Source organism: Erithacus rubecula (genome assembly GCF_903797595.1).
Source record: "Erithacus rubecula genome assembly, chromosome: 3".
NCBI classification, from domain to species: domain Eukaryota; kingdom Metazoa; phylum Chordata; class Aves; order Passeriformes; family Muscicapidae; genus Erithacus; species Erithacus rubecula.
Window position 1 is genome coordinate 107,010,754 of NC_136689.1, and position 15,873 is coordinate 107,026,626.

General features: G+C 43.0%; 1 protein-coding gene across 3 annotated transcripts in view; it reads left to right on the forward strand.

The window, feature by feature from the left end:
• Positions 1-489: 489 nt before the first annotated feature.
• MAPRE2 (microtubule associated protein RP/EB family member 2) overlaps positions 490-15,873 on the forward strand; it is a 97,989-nt gene continuing 82,605 nt past the window's right edge. For 2 of the 3 annotated variants that reach the window (XR_013773517.1, XM_079299422.1), the window contains exon 1: positions 11,060-11,184. Coding sequence is in view for 1 of the 3 variants with exons in the window: in XM_079299422.1 (XP_079155548.1) it covers positions 11,116-11,184 (69 nt within the window). In the remaining 2 variants the exon portion in view is untranslated. Of the gene's footprint in view, positions 649-11,059; positions 11,185-15,873 lie in introns of those variants that run through there. The other variant, XM_079299424.1, reaches the window with a different exon arrangement.

Sequence of the window (15,873 nt, forward strand, 5' to 3'; positions counted from 1 at the left end):
GCGGGATGCGGGGTGCGGGATGCGGGATGCAGGGTGCGGGGTGCGGGATGCGGGGTGCGGGGTGCGGAATGCTGGATGAGGTATGCTGGATGAGGAATGCTGGATGAGGGGTGCGGGATGCAGGATGCAGGATGCGGGATGCGGGGTACGGGGTGCGGGATGCGGGATGCGGGGTGCGGGGTGCGGGATGCGGGGTGCGGGATGCGGGATGCGGGATATGATGCAGGATGCTGGATGAGGGGTGCGGGATGCGGGGTGCAGGATGCAGGATGCGGGATGCAGGATGCAGGATGCGGGGTACGGGGTGCGGGATGCGGGATGCTGGATGAGGTATGCTGGATGAGGAATGCTGGATGAGGGGTGCGGGGTGCAGGATGCAGGATGCGGGATGCGGGATGCAGGGTGCGGGATGCGGGATGCAGGATGCAGGATGCGGGTTGCGGGATGCGGGATGCGGGATAAGGGGTGCCGTAGAGAGGCAGGGAAGAGAAGGGCACTGTCCCGGGGCTGCGGTGCCGAGCCCGGAGCAGCTCCCTGGCACCTCCCGCGGGGCGGAGCGGAACGGGGCGGGCGGACAAAGCCGGGCTGTCAGCGGGGCGGGCGGGAGAAAGGAAAAGAGGCGGCTGCTGCCGGCGGGGAGCGGAGCAGGTGAGGCTGGAGCCGGGCTGTGCCACGCTGGCAGCGGGAGCGGCCGGGGAGGGCCCGAGCCCGGGGCTCTGGGGGCGGGGGCGATCGCTTTGTGCGGGACCGGAGCGGACCCTTCACCCGGGGACAGCTCGGGGCGGAGGGCGGCGGCGCTGATTCACCCGCTGCCCGTGGACCGAAAGTACTTTAGGAAGGCAGAGAAGAGCATACTGCTCCCTGCTCTTAGGAAAAAGGAAGTGAAATTTCAGCGCTGTGACGGTGCTAAAGCAATCTCCTGACTCGAACCGAGCCCTCTGTCCTGTGACAGTGAAGCCGGAAAACCCAGGAGTATTATGTCTGAGTTGCATCAGAGAGTAATTAGTATTTAGCGGGCTGAAGGGGCGAGAAGCGTGTTTGTGTGTTTGTTTTGTTGCCGTGAATAGTTGGGAAGTGAAGAGTTGTTGGCTGGCTCTGTGGTGCACTGTGTTCATGAATTTGAAATCCTTCGGTATATAACCAGTTTGCGTGTCCCTGCTGAGCTGCAAGCATCCAAAACAGCTTCTGGTAACAGAGCTTTCCTCCAGTGTGCTGCATGGTAGGAAAGCTTTGTGATAAATAAATCCCATTCCAGGGAAAGCACTTCAAAGCCTGGTGATTCAGCAGCTGCATCCACCGACCGAGGGTGAGAGCTCCTGCGAGGAGGGATGCAGCACTGTGGGCAGATATAAACATTACCTGAAGCTACAAGCTCCCTGTGCAGTACTGGCACAAGTGAGTGAGGTGTGCAAAAAAAACAAGCCCTCTTCCCAACAATTACTGCCAGTTTTTCTTTTTAAACAGCTTCTTCTGATAATTCAAATGAACAGCCCTCTGGTGCTTTCTGTGGTGAGTGAGTTATAGTCCTTTTTGTACTTGCATCCCAAAGGGATAGTTGCTTTTTATCCGTGGTCCCAAACTGTGTAGCAAATGAATTGAGGCTAATAACTTATAGCTCATAACTAAATGTAGCAAGAAATCTAAAGCTGTAAAGAAGGTGAAAAGTTTTTGCAAGAAACACTGTGACAATTTTGCTATGTTTTAAGAGAAGATAAACACTGAGACTGAAATGACATTTGAGAAGTGGAATAGCAGGATAGTATTTCAAACAAAGCCTCGTGCAGCTCAAAGGTTATTTTGGTAAGTTGCACTTGTTCTTCAAAAGGCAATCTCTTTTAAAAGTCAAATGAACCATGTAAAGACAAGAACACTATTGCAGGATGAATCTAGTCAAGCTTCTGAATGCTTCAGTGAAGAGTAAAGTATTTAGAAGTATCATCTCAAGGGCATGTTGAGGCATTTATTATTCACCAGTTGTATGAGCAGCTGTACACACTGTCATGTCAGGATGCTCAGGTCACAAGCTCCAAACCCTCAGCATACACACACTCACTCTGTGTCTCTTCTCTGAGGTACAGGGACCCCTGCTTTAATCCTTGTTTATGTTTTTACTCACACAACTGGATGTGCAGGGTGGGGCTTTACCCAATGAGTGGGAAAATACAAAGGGCACAAACTGCCTTTGTCTCACACAGGGTTTGTCAGCAGCCACTGCTGAGATTGAATGGCTTCTTGTTAGTGAAGCCCTTGCAGTGGAAATCATCCCCAAAGTCGAGGACAAGAGGGTTATGACCCTTTAACTCACCTACTGCCTTATCCTGTGGGTGAAGGTTTGAGTTACAGGAAACTCTCCATCTTTCCAAAAAGACTCAAGATTTATGGTACTGCTGCAATAGTGAAGTTTCATACTGTCCCTAGTAGGGAAAGTTGACTGAGATGCTATAAAATCTAGATTCAGCCAAGGGCTTCAGAAATTATTGGCAATTGATGAATTTGACTTTTCCTGAAGGTAAGTATGGTTTCTTTCAATCTGCCTCAAATTTAGCCTACTGAGCTACTTCAGTTTCCTAAGGAGAAAAGATCAGCTTATGAAGAAAGGAAAAGGTCAGGGACAGCAGCAGGTGAGGCAGTCAGTGACTGCAGGCTTGGTGTGTATGACACCTCTGCCTTGTGGACATATTTCAAAGACAGGAAAACATGGATATTTTTCTATGACCTCACTCTGTGAGATGTGCCACAGGAGTGAGGATGGAATAACTTGTCCAATTGTTCTGTCAGGCTGCACCAGAACACCTGGTAGTCAGGTTTGGTCTTTTGGTGGTATTTTCTGCTTATTTGAAACTTTTGACATTTGGCAACTTCCCAGGTACCTGCTTGGGTACCTGGAGCTCCTGGAGTTGGTCCAGCAGAGGGCTATGAATATGATTAAGGGGCTGGAGCATCTCTCTTATGAGGTCAGGCTGAGGGAGCCAGGCCTGTTCAGCCTTGAGAGGAGATGACTGAGAGGGGCCCTCATCAATGTCTGTAAGTATCTGATGGAAGACTGCCAAGAGCATGGATCCAGTCTCTTCTCAGTGATGCCAAGCAATAGGACAAGAGTCAATGGGCAGAAACTGAGGCACAGGAAGCTCCACCTGAATGTCAGGAAGAAATCCTATACTGTGCAGTGACTGAGCACTGGGACAGATTGCCCTGAGAGGGTGTGGTGTCTCCCTCACTGGAAAGACTGACTCAAGAGCTGGATGCAATCCTGTGCCATTTGCTTTGGGATGACCCTGCTTGAGCAAAGTTGGACCCCTGGGTTGGACCAGATGGCCACTAGGGTGGCTTTCCAGCCTTGCCCCTCTTGTAATTTTGTGATTCTGTGATTCATGTCCTCCTATAGCATGTCCCTTCCTCTGAGAAGCAAAAGTGTCTCTTGTGCCATCACTCTTGTTCCTCAGGCAGGAGAAGCTTCCTGCCCACAAGGGCAGCAGGCATCACTCACTTGGGAGAACATAAAGTCTGTGCAAACTGCATTGGAAACAACCCATGCATTGATGATTCTGACTGGTAGCCTTGGGCTGGGGTAGTTACTTCAGCCTTATGGTTTTGTTTGTAATGGCCTCTATTAGTTTTAGTCTGATATTCTAAATCCAAGGCCACTCTCTGATGATAGAACTCTCAGATCAGGTTTCTTTCAGCTCCTATAAGTCCAAGTATTCTCAACTATTTAACATTGTTTCTTCTGGCTATCTGGCATTTTCTGTATTATTTTTGAACATTCTTCCAAATGCCAGTGAAACATTTGGAGGAGTTTAAAAACAAATTATATCCCCTCCACCACACCACACCACACCCACCCTCCCAAATGGATAACCACAATAATTTATTGTTGTGGTTTAACCCCAGCAGGTAATTAAGTACCATGCAGCAGCTTGCTCCCAGCCCCTGCAGAGGATTGGAAAGAAAAAGAAATCTTTATTGGTTAGGAACAATTTAAGGTTTGAAATAAAATATAGTAATAATAGCATACCAGTAATATTAAATATGCAATCCTTGCTGTGCACCCTCCTGGATTCTTGTGTGGCTCCTCACTTGCAGGGTAGGAGACACTGAAAAGTCCTTGGGTTAGGGTAAGCACTACTTAGGAATAGCCAACACATCCGTGTGTTATCAACATTATTCTCACACTAAATCCGAAACACAGTGCACAGTACCAGCTACTAACAAGAAAAAGAGCTCCATCCTAACCAAACAGGGACATTTAATAATTGAAAAACAAATTTAGGGGACTTTCAAAATCACTAAAACTTGGGCTGAAAGATATAATTCAAATTTACCATACAATAACTTTTGTCCTGATTCTTTTCCCCTCAAGCCTCTTGCAACATTGAAATCTTAATACAGTCAAGTTTTATGTTTTAAATAGCTTAATTCCAAAAGAGGGAGAAACATTAGACTAATGCAATTAGGTGAGTGGAATGCATTTTTCCCTCGGGCAGCTCTGGAGAGTGATACTATATCATGTTAAAAACTGCAAGTGGTTGTGTCAGACCGAGTTGGGCTGGGCAGATGTTGGCATGGAGCATGGGAGGGGGAGCTGCAGCTGGTGCAGAGTCCCAGTGGGAGCATGTTGACAGCATTGCTCTGAGTCACTGGGGGCCCAAAAAACAGCTCTCTCATATCTAGCACACATGGTGGAGTTGGGTGAAGTTTAAGTGAGATCCTGAGCCTTTCAGCACCTTTGTGTATATTATTTATTTTACTGCAGGTACACGTGTGTTTATATAAAAGTCAGTGTGGCCCAGGTCCTCTGACCAAAGCTACAGCTGCTAGTGTGAAATCCTTGCAGTTTCAGTGGAGCTTGATTTGTAACTGATCTAAGGTGAGGGGATGTGGGCAATTCCCTGCACAGCTTTTGCCGCTTGGATACTGCAGATCCTCCTGCTGACAGCCCCCACTACATCTATCTCTAGGAGCAGGGAACCTGAAGAGTGAACTCTGGCAGAGCAATGGGTGCTCTCAGGGCAGCAAGAGAAGGTGTTTAGTCTGCCTGCAGGAAAGGTGGGGAAAGAGCCTCAGGCAAAACGTTGTTTTTCAAGGGGTTTGAAAAGACACTTCACTGCCTGTAAGAAGAAGCAGAGACTTTTCTTCTGCCTTTGGGAAAGCCAGATGACAGGAAAGAATACTGGCAGCAGGGTTCAGAAGTGGAAAGAGGAAAATGCAAAAGCTGAATTGCAGGGAAAGGATCCCAAAAACAAGAGTGTTCTAGAAAAGGTGTGAGGGGAAGAATTTATTATATTCTTATTTAATTGCATCTCAAATAGTTGTGTTTGTCCCCGATGAGCTGGAGCACAGCTCAGCTCAGAACAGACAGGATTAGGGCACAGACCTGTTCTGGGAGCAGTGCCCAGTGTCAGCAGCCAGCAGCAGGGCTGCCCTGTGCTATTTATATTCTGGTCATGTCCAAAAAGTGTTTTAAAGGGACCAAAGGAAAGCAATCCTGCTAACAGAGACCCTCTAGCAAGAGAACAGCTTCAAACAGAGAATGGAGGGGGAAATATGCTCAAATATGATCAGCAACTGCTGCCCTAAAGAGGGGACAGCTCTTCACAGTGGTCCAAAAAGATGCCCAGTGGTAGTGATGAGGAGGAGGACAATGAAAAAGTGGTAGAGAAGATGAAAACATGACAATATTTGGGGAGAGAGCCTCAATGATCTTGATTGAATGCCTCTTCAGTCCCAGAAACTCTTATCTCTTATGCTGAAGAGTTTTACAGTCAACCAATTTCATTCCCTTGAGCCTTAAAAAGCCTCAGATGTCAAACTTGTCCTATTTAAAGTTCAGGAGTGGTTCTCTTAGTAGGAGCTTAATCTTTAACATGGTCTCTTCTGAGAATGGTTCACCATGTTACTTTTCCCCTTTCTGGGAAGAAGCCAGTAGCATTTCTTCAGCAGGGCAATTCCAGATATGGATTATACCATTGACTCAAGTTTACTATCTTGCATAAATGATAAAATTAATAGGGTCCTAACACTGGAAAACCTACTATACACATAAATGAAAAACTTTTAGGTTGGCCTAATTGCCAATGCCAAACCACATAAATACATCAAGTTGTCAGAAAATAAAAATCCTGCATAAATTTGACAGGTGAAAAGGATGTAACAATACAGATCTATCAGCTGTAAGCTTCAGACACCTAAGTTGTTTCAATCTAGTAAATCTTGATAGAATCATTAGAGTCCATAGGAGAAATGAGTCTCTTATCTCTCTGCATGGTTAGTTTGTACAACATGTAAAGTGAAATGGCTGAGTATCTTCTCAGGCTGCTCCTTACAGAGAAGTTTTATTAAAATAGGTTTTGGTCATTTTATGCCTCAATTAATCCTGGGTTGAATACAGACTAGTAACAATCTCTTCAGAGAGTTTGAATGACACTGTGAGTAAAGTGTGTTACATTTTATCAAAGGAAAACAACATGTTTTGTTTGGCTTTAGTATATTCAGACTAAGTAGAAACTCATTCTTGAAGCTTCTTTGCAACATGGCACTTGAAACTAACCTTGGATCTCATGACTCATCTCTGCTGGGAATGTGGCATCCCCTACAGTTCTGAATCCAAGAATATTTGTGAGCCAGACACAAAAACACACACCAAGTAGCAAAATGGAAGCAACAGTTGAATAGCTGCCTCAATTTTCATCAGAGTGTGGAATTCTGCATGTCTGATATTGGTTCAGAAGACACTGTCTTGCAGGAATACCTGCAAATGCAAATATTGTTCAGCAGTGTTGAGGTCTTGTGGATTTAATAGCCAAACAAACACATTTCTAAGCACCTGCAAGTATTGTCTGCTGTGCTTTGTGAAGTTGGAAATGGCTTCTTGGCAGATGGCATGAGCACATAGTTAGTATTAATAGACCCATACACAAGGAGAACAGGGGACTTCTGTTTGTAATTAAGTTAATCACAGCAGAGAGCTCCTGCCTTATCACTTTTCACTGCTTAAATTCCAGCTACCAGACTGCACCAACAGAGCAAATAATTTCCTTGGCATTTGATGCTCCCCAGTATTGTGTGCTTTGGGGTTTCCCTGGAGTTGTAAGTAGTCGGGGTAGGATATCCCTCTCTGTTCTACTTCAACAGGTTAGTCTGCAGGTCTGCTATAGAGCTAAATTATTAGCAATTAGGTATTTAAATTCACCAGCATAAAGTGTGCAACATAAACAGACTCACACTCAAAGCTGTTAATTTAGTTCTTTTCTGCTAGCTTTTGCATCTTTGTCTTGTAGCTCAAGTTTTCAGACATTATTAATTGCAGTTACTTTTTATAGTCAGTGATATTCCTCTCAACTCCATTAACCCTTTGATTCCCTCATGAATTTTGGTGTCTATCATAATAATGGGAAATATTATCCAAAGAAAGCAGGAAATTGAGAGGTGAAAGAGACTAGGTATTGGCAATTGGATGTGAACATTTCATGTCTCATTAGCAAGCCCCAGAAATTTTCTAGGAATATGCATTTCTGTAGAAGAAAGGGTTGTGAGGTGCAGCTGAAACCAGTCTGGGGAATGTCACAGGAAAACTGCATTTGGTGAAGTTTTGAACAGCAGCTCTTGGTAGGCTGTCTCTAGGAAGACCTTTGAAGTGCATATTAAATAATTCCAGATGATGACAAAAAAACTTTGTTAAGAAAACAAAAGATCTGGGCTTCCATCCACCTCAGGGTAGTTGGTTTTATGCCTGGAAAGAACCCTGCATCCATGCACTGCTGCTCTCAGGCTGCTCCTGTGGAGTGCCCCCTTTCTTTCTCAACTTACAAGATGATCTTATGAGATGTTTCACATTCTTTATCAGTGATGTGTCTCTTCCCCTGAGCTGCATCCTGACTTCACCACAAAATTGGCAGTAATTCTATTCTGTCAGTTTGCTTTTTAACTTCCTTTGCTTGAAAGAATTCCCCATTTTTTGTAGTAGAATAGAAGAGCTCATAGAATGGTTTGGGGTGGAAAGCACCATTAAAGGTTACCTAGTTCCAAGCCCCCATCCCTGGGTGGTCTTGGACCAACAGCAAACACACTGACTGACTGTGCCACAGAGACTCCCCACTCTGGCTGCTGTGCACCTGACCTCCACCTTTTCCCAGGCAGAGCCTTGGCTGCTGTTTGGCAGCTCTCATTCCCCAGCCTGGCCCTGGGTTCAGTAGGCAAGGGGTACCACAGGTTAGCCCAGCTGTGCAGCAGAGCCAGAAAATGCTGTGCTTGACCAAGAGGAATGAGAAGCAGCCTCTGCCTTTAGAGGTTGAACATGCTGCTTTATTAAACCAAGAGCTTTTGATCCAGGGGGACCATGAAGAGGGAGGAGACTATGAAACAAATCAAGACTAAAACTCAGACATAAGTTTTCCCCTTGAACATGAAATGTCAGCAGGCAGATTAATTCTGTGGTTTAAAACATTTCTTCCTCACTAAGCACAGACAGATTTAGAGGAGATCTTGTAACTATTCTTGCTCAGGAAAGCAAATGTGCTTTTAAAGTGGCCTTTGCATGCCTGGAAGCAGCTGGCAACAGCAAGTGACATTATCAGTACAGGTACTGCTGAAGTGTGTGCCCAGTAAAGACCAACCTACCAGACCTTTGCAGGCATGTACCTCTCCTGCTTTGAAATAATATCTGGTCAACTAAATTTTAGCAGTTTCCTCTGGTTATAATGGCAAAAAATGTGATTACACTTACAGCTGCATAGTGCTGTGTTTGCCATTAGGACAGTAGTAAAGTTCTTCTGGCAGGAAGGACAAGTGTGTCATCATCTTTGTAAGAGCTGTTGGCCATACTCAGAAAATAAGTAGACTTCTTTAGACTTTTTTTTTTTTTTTTTCCCATGCATAGTGATTATTAGGAATGAATCCCAGGCACTGAGTGATTTATGTATTGATTTTATTTGCAAGTTGCTACAGATGAGACTATACTCCATTTCACTGTTTCATGTTTCAGTACTGGGATATAGGTACTACCAGCTGAAACAACAAGTCCTTTGGAAATTAAAGCATCATCTCTGCTATCTTCCCAGTGCTGTTTCTAAGCAGAGCATGGTTCCAATGTGGAGGTGCCTCTGTACACTGTGAACTGCACTGAGCACAACATGCTGGTACTCCTACCCTGATTTCTGGTCTTGCTCATCTCCAGTGATATTCCTCCTCCTTTCACCCACACCTGTGGGTTTCCCCATTTTGTCTGGGAACATCAATTCAAGAGAAGTGATAACTCAGCCAAGAATGTCAGAACCGACTGTATAGTCAGTCATTGATGAAGTGGAAAGAGAGAAAGCTGGCCCAGAATGAGCACCTCTGCTAAAGGACCTCACAGATAGAAAGGAAAATGAGCTTGTCTCAATTTCTCATGAGTCTGCATTTCAACTGAACTGCTTTCTTCTCTCTCATGCTATGTTTAATTTGTGAACTCACTCAAAACTTATCATTTCCTCAGAATCATCAGACTTTCTCTAAGGAATGAAACTGTTTTATTAGCCTTGGAGAATGCTGCAGAATGCTTTTATTCAAATGCAGTAGAATATGAGATGACATACTTCCAGCCACAGCAAGAGACATAAGTATTTCTGTCCTTTAAATATGGATTTTAAGGTCAAAGATGCAGAAGTACAAAAGCAATGAAAAGTGAATGCTGTAGTTTATTATGCAACATTTCTTGTTACAATAAATGTGGCTTTCTTCCTGCACCTGACATCTGTGAGTGTCTAATATTGAAATAAAAGTTTCACATGGATATATATATTTTTTTTTTTTTTAATTTTTTTTTTTTTTAAAGACCAGTTAGCATTTTTGGACAAAAATGGTCTGACACTGTGAAAAGGGATGAACCTTCTTCTTGTAATACTCTTTGAAGTTAAGATTGGGCCCAAGTGACTAATTGTCATGAAAACACCTCTGCTCTTTGTATCAAGTTGGAACAATCACTTCAGCTTAAATACAGGAAATGTTGGGTATAATAGTCATTACTTGAACAGATCTTGTTAACAAGAACATAATTTCCTAATCACTCCCTTGAAAGCAAACCCAGATGATAGAAGCATAGTTGAACTCTTGCCAAACACCTCAAGAACTCTAATTTCACACCCAGTCTCCTTCAGGAGTGCCAGGATAACTTCACCTTTTTATTCAGTGAAAAATAACCCCCAAATTTAGGCCCTATGTTTATAGTTTCTCATACTTGTACCCTTGAATACAAAAAACCAATAGTTGGGATAGTACAAAAAATTAAGAGACAAGAGTACAGAAAACTAGATGTGTTTGTGTTACACACCAAGGCAATATAAAACTCTGCAGACAATAGTGCCTTAATGGCAACAACCTAATCCATCACCCCATCCTCTTGAATTAGACCTTGTGAGAAAAGGAAGTTGAGGAATTCTAAAATATATAGTACTTAGAGGGCAAAAGAATTCTAATTTTTATTGGTGGTCCCTCTTAGTGAAGGCATGTGTGTGATTTAATGAGTCTTGCAAAGGGTTTTGGTGTTGCATCATCTTCATTCTGTAAGTGATGAGAACAAGGGCCCTCACTGGTGCTGGAGGCTTGTCTTGAGGTGATGCAATAGGAAATTGCTGCATGTTTGTAGATATGCTGCTTTTCAATATAATGGAATACCAATAAACACTCAAAGCTGATAGACTTCCCTCGGGTTGTTACAATACTGCTTTTAAAAAGCAAACAACTGAGCAAGTTCACCCTCCAGATGTTTGCAGACCATATTTCAGGAACTGCAAAAATGGGAGATAAATTTAATTTTGTCTGCATTTTCCCCATCAGCTTGTGAAACTGTCAACCAACTAAGTTTTAACTACTTAAAATAAAAAAAAACCTATCCCAAAACAGCCTATGAGTAGTTAATAAAATAATTATATTGCTTCAGATAAGTTTTTTCTTTTTTTTTTTTTTTTTTTTTTGGGTAGGGTTTCTAAATAGGATGAAAGGTGGAGCTAGTCATTTAGCCACACCCACAGTGAGGTTTATAAAGGGAGGTTATCTAAGGGAAACTCTTTTGCACCAGTCTATGGCAACAGGCAGTTCATTTAACTGGTTTCTATCTTTAAAAATAATACTAATCCTGCCATGTCAAGGCTTAAAGGTTCCCATACTGGGGATACTCCTCTAAATGAACCTTTGAGACAGCAAGGTAAGGTAAGTCATTGAGTCTGCTTTACTACTTTAATTTCTTTTTTACACCTAACATTTCTCTGTCAGAGAATGGAGCATTGCTGTCATTTCAAAGGTTGTGTTTTCTCTGCCATTTGTGATTGAAGTTTTGTTCTCTGTAGCTAATCCTGTTTCACTGGGTCAAATGGAGAAAAAGTAGCCTTAAAAAAGCAGCTCCAAACCTGGAGAGGTTGTTCTTTGTCATAGGGCAGTTGTGCTTGCAAGACTGATGACTTTGAGGGCTAATTTGCACCACCTGGCCACAAGACTGAGGTTAATGTGGCTGTTGTAATTGTGCTGCTGTTTGTCAGCCATACCAATATTAACTTCTCAAGCAGACAAATAAAAGATATGCTATGCTTTATTGCACAATTGCTGTGGCTTAGTCATGACTATTTGATACACCCAAAAATCCTGCTATAATTTTTGGTTTCTACTGCATCACAGTTTCCTTATATACACATGCACAGGATTGCTTATGAGTTACTCTGTTCAGCAGAGTGGATGTTCCTCCATGAGATCAGGTGCTGTAAAAGTTTGTTTGCTCTTGAACAGAGTTGTTTGTATTGGTACAATAATCATGAGGACAGGTCTGTATCAGTTTACAAGATGTCTGGGTGAAACCTTTCATAGTCTTCTACTGAAGTCAAATGCAGTGTATTAAACAGTGATCACAACAAGGCAGGGTGTGTAGCATGGATGTGGCAAGAAAACTGGTCAGCATAAAAAATGCCTCTCCCATTACACTGTTTACCTAACTCTGGGTTTATAAAAAGTTGGAGAGAGTGGGGTGAACCTTAAAAGGACTTTTAAGGAGCTCTTCTGGGAAACTGGAAGGAAATACAGATGGATTTCTTTGAAAACTTAATATGCGACCAGATACAAGTGTCTTAACTTTCTTCTCCAATTCCTTTATCTGTAGGTAACTAGATCAGAGAAGAGCAGTAAGTTTTCTTCTATAAGCCTTCAACATAGAAAAAGTCACTAGTATTTTTTCTTACTAATTGCATCCAAAACATGGGAATATTTGAGGGTCACTAGTCTACCAGTGTTCTGAGAATATTCTGGGATAACTAACATGGTCTACAGAAATAACCAAAGTAATATTTTCCAAAAAAATGGTTCTCTTGATGGGTTCTCAAGCTGTAAGCAAAATTGTGAATTAATGTTTTGGCAAAAGTTGACTGATGGCCTCTTGGGCAAAATGTCATGATGCAAGTTGGAAAGACTGTCACAGCATTTTGACTTTGTGTGATTAGTAGACATGAGAAAATAAATGCATCTCATATTTGAGTTGACACATTTTCCCCCTTGATAATGTTGTGGCATTTCTTTGGTGCTTCTGCTGTCAATGTTAAACTTGTGGGATGCTTAATTTGAGCAGTGTGGTCACTTCTGGTGCCTACCACATGTTTTCACTGATATGTGGATTGTGGTGGGAAGAGTCTTGTTTGACAGCATAGCATCTCCTGCAAGGGCTTGGCTTTATCCCTTGGCTTTATCCACCACCATCCTTCCGGGAGGTTGACACACTGCAGTCATGTTGTTCATTGCTATTTTTAAATGCATTGCATTTTTTTAAAGTAACTTTTGTTGATTAAACTGTTAAAAATATTTATTTTTTTATCTCTTGCTGTACTAGTACAGTAGATTGGGGAGATGGAGGAGGAGGAAAATTCTGTCAGTATTGGCAGAAAGTCTTAGGTGTCTCTACTCTTGGATGCTTTTGGATCAGTTTTCTGTATCAGGGAGAAAGTTGAAGCTTTTTCAAGTGGGTCATGCAGAGTTACTTCCTTTTTGACATCATTGAATAGCTTAACATCTTTGTAAATTTGGTCACTCCCCAAGCAGGGATTAAAGTGACCTGGAAAGTAATAATTGTGGAATACTTACCTAGCATAATTCTGACACCTGCTATTCAACAGGAATGACTCGAGTGACACTGTCTGTCCTGTGGCTGATTATTTATTTTATTTTATATATTTAGATAAATCTTTAAAAAGACTACTTTTGAGTGGCCAAACCCCAAGCCTTTGGGTGTCATCTTCCTTTTCTGATTTGATTTTTGGAGCCATGTCTGTATGAGATGTAGGAAGACTTCTTGGTGGCGAGCTGAGTAATGAAGAGAGAGATGGTCAGTGGTAATTCCTTGTAACTTCCTTGTAATTTTGAGGCAGTGTATGAAGACTGACACTGGCACTGGCATTACCTTGACATGGTATTCCATTAGTCCCTTCACATTTCAAAACTTCTGCTGTCAGAAGATTTAAGCAGAAAATTCGGCACGTATAGGTGAATGACAAAACTGAGTCTGGCTCTGGATTCTCCCTCCTTGATTCATGCATGGCAGCACCAGCATGTTCAGAGCCAGGCAGGAGGAGGGATGTGGGGCAGCTTGCAGGTTCTGCTGGGATGAGTGCAGAGGTGGTTGTGGAGAAGGGTCTAGTGTGGGCAGCCTGAGAGGGTCCTAAGGCAGGGAGCTGGTTCCCAGCAGGATGGGGAGGCAGAGTGGAAGGGGAGAGACCCTTTCACAGCAGCAGCTTCCCAGTCTGGGCCCAGCCTTTAAACCTTGCTGGCCCTGCACAGTCATCCCTTCCACTACCACCAAGAAAGGGAGTTTTTGATTCCTGGATGAGAATAGAAATGCATTTTTCTCTATGTTCCTGGGTCAACCAGAGTCTGCTTTACCTGCTGAGCAGACCCAAGCTGACTCTGCTGAGCTGGATGCCTTAGTGCTTTATGGACTCCTCTGTTCAGCTGCCATTTATTTAAATTGTGGGATCCTTAAATCAGAATGCTCTATGGGTCTTAAAATAACTGCAGTTTCTTTGACATTACATGGTGTCCTTAAGTAATGTATTTTTTCTCAGGGCAGTGCTGTCAGAGGACAGAGACTGTGACTTGCAGTCAAATCAACTTTCTGAGTTTAAACAGTAAATCTTGTAGACTTACAAATTTTTATTTTTTGTGACAAAAAAAAACCCTGAAAATATAAAGGCAACAATATAAGCATATATTGCTGATATATAGGCAACAATTTCCAGCACAAGGAAGAAAACTGAAATTCAACTCCTTTGTGTAAGCTGGAAGAGCAGTTGGAAAGGATGTGATAAACAGTGAAAACTCTCCTTATATAACTGAGATCTAAATAATAAGCTGAGAAAGAAATATAACTGCCAATCAGATGTCACTTGGCCTGAAACAATGCTTTTTGAGGTGTTTGTAAAACAAAGGCCACATCAGGTAAAAGATGTGCTTGGTATCCGTGAGGGATTTTAGGATGATGTATTGTCTCTGCTGCAGCAAAAATCTTTCACTGGGATGCAGGGGCTACAGGCAACATGTGATCATGTTAGGAAACCAGACAGAGAAATGCTGTGATGGGCTTGTCAGATGACAGGGAACTTATTCTGTAGCTGTGGAACAGACCAACAAGAAACATTGTCTGACGGATGGCAGTGACATCTCTCGTGTCCCTTTGAAAGGAACACACAGCCACTGGCACAGCCCTGTCCATTAAAACAATGTGGCACAGAGGGATTGATGGTGCTTTGTTGCAGCATTCACTGTGTGCTACTGCAAGAAATTTGAAATGCTGCCTTCTGATCTGTGATGGTGAAGGTCTTATTTCAGGTTTTATTGTTTCAGTGATGTGTAATAAATCATTAATAAAATGTGTCTGTTCTGCAATAACCTGACTGTACCCATTCAAACCCACTAAATGGATTGGTGGTACTGGATGTAGGGCCTCTGAGTCCCCTGTATATGTCCTGCTGCACAGTGTGTTGTTTATGTGTTGTTTTCTTGATGAAACTGTTTAAAACCTGAAATGGCAAGTAAAAATTTGTTCAGAATCATGTCAGAATTGATACTGAAAGGCATTTCTGCTTTACTCATAGCCCTAAGCATATGGGCAGGTCCTGGAAGGTGCTGGAGAGCCCACTCAGGAGTAACCAGTGGGAGCTGGGTATCAGCCTGTGTGCCTGCAGGGTGCTGCAGCAGGGCCTGAGCTTCATGGGGGAACCACACACTCTTTTATATGAGCTTAAGTGAGGTGTTAGGGCCTTCCAGCCCACAAAACTGATTTTATTAGAACATAAAAATAAATGTGAGAAGAAAAGGCACATACCAACAGGGAGGAAATCTGGTAGGTGAGATTAAAGCTCCTTAATAACATACCTTTCATGCCCTCTGTATCCTGTGCAGGAGGGTCCCTCCCTCCTATCTTTTTTAGTTGTCTAATTTTGTGACTTCTAAAGTTGATGAAATTTTGTGCTGTCTCCACTTTATTTACACTTGTTCTTGGGTTTGTCTTTTGGTTCCAATCCCTGGCAGAAGCCCAGTACTTTGCTCAGGCATCTCCCATTGTCCACTTGTGCATCACGTTGAACACGGAGGGGTTTCACTCCCAGCTCACCCCATGGAGTGCACTCACAGCACTAAAATAAATAGCTCTCTGTGTGTGCATAAACATAAAACCTCTTTGAGCTGGGTTCTCTTGCCATGCTACAGGATGCCTTTCTGTTGGTATCAAGCACAGACAGGGCCATTTTTCTGGGATGGGACTGACAAAACAGTGGCCTCATTCCAGTTTAAAAAAAAAATAGACTACAAAAGAAGCAGTAACTTGTGTTCCTGGACTTATTGAGTTCTTCGTGTCAGAGAACTGTTATG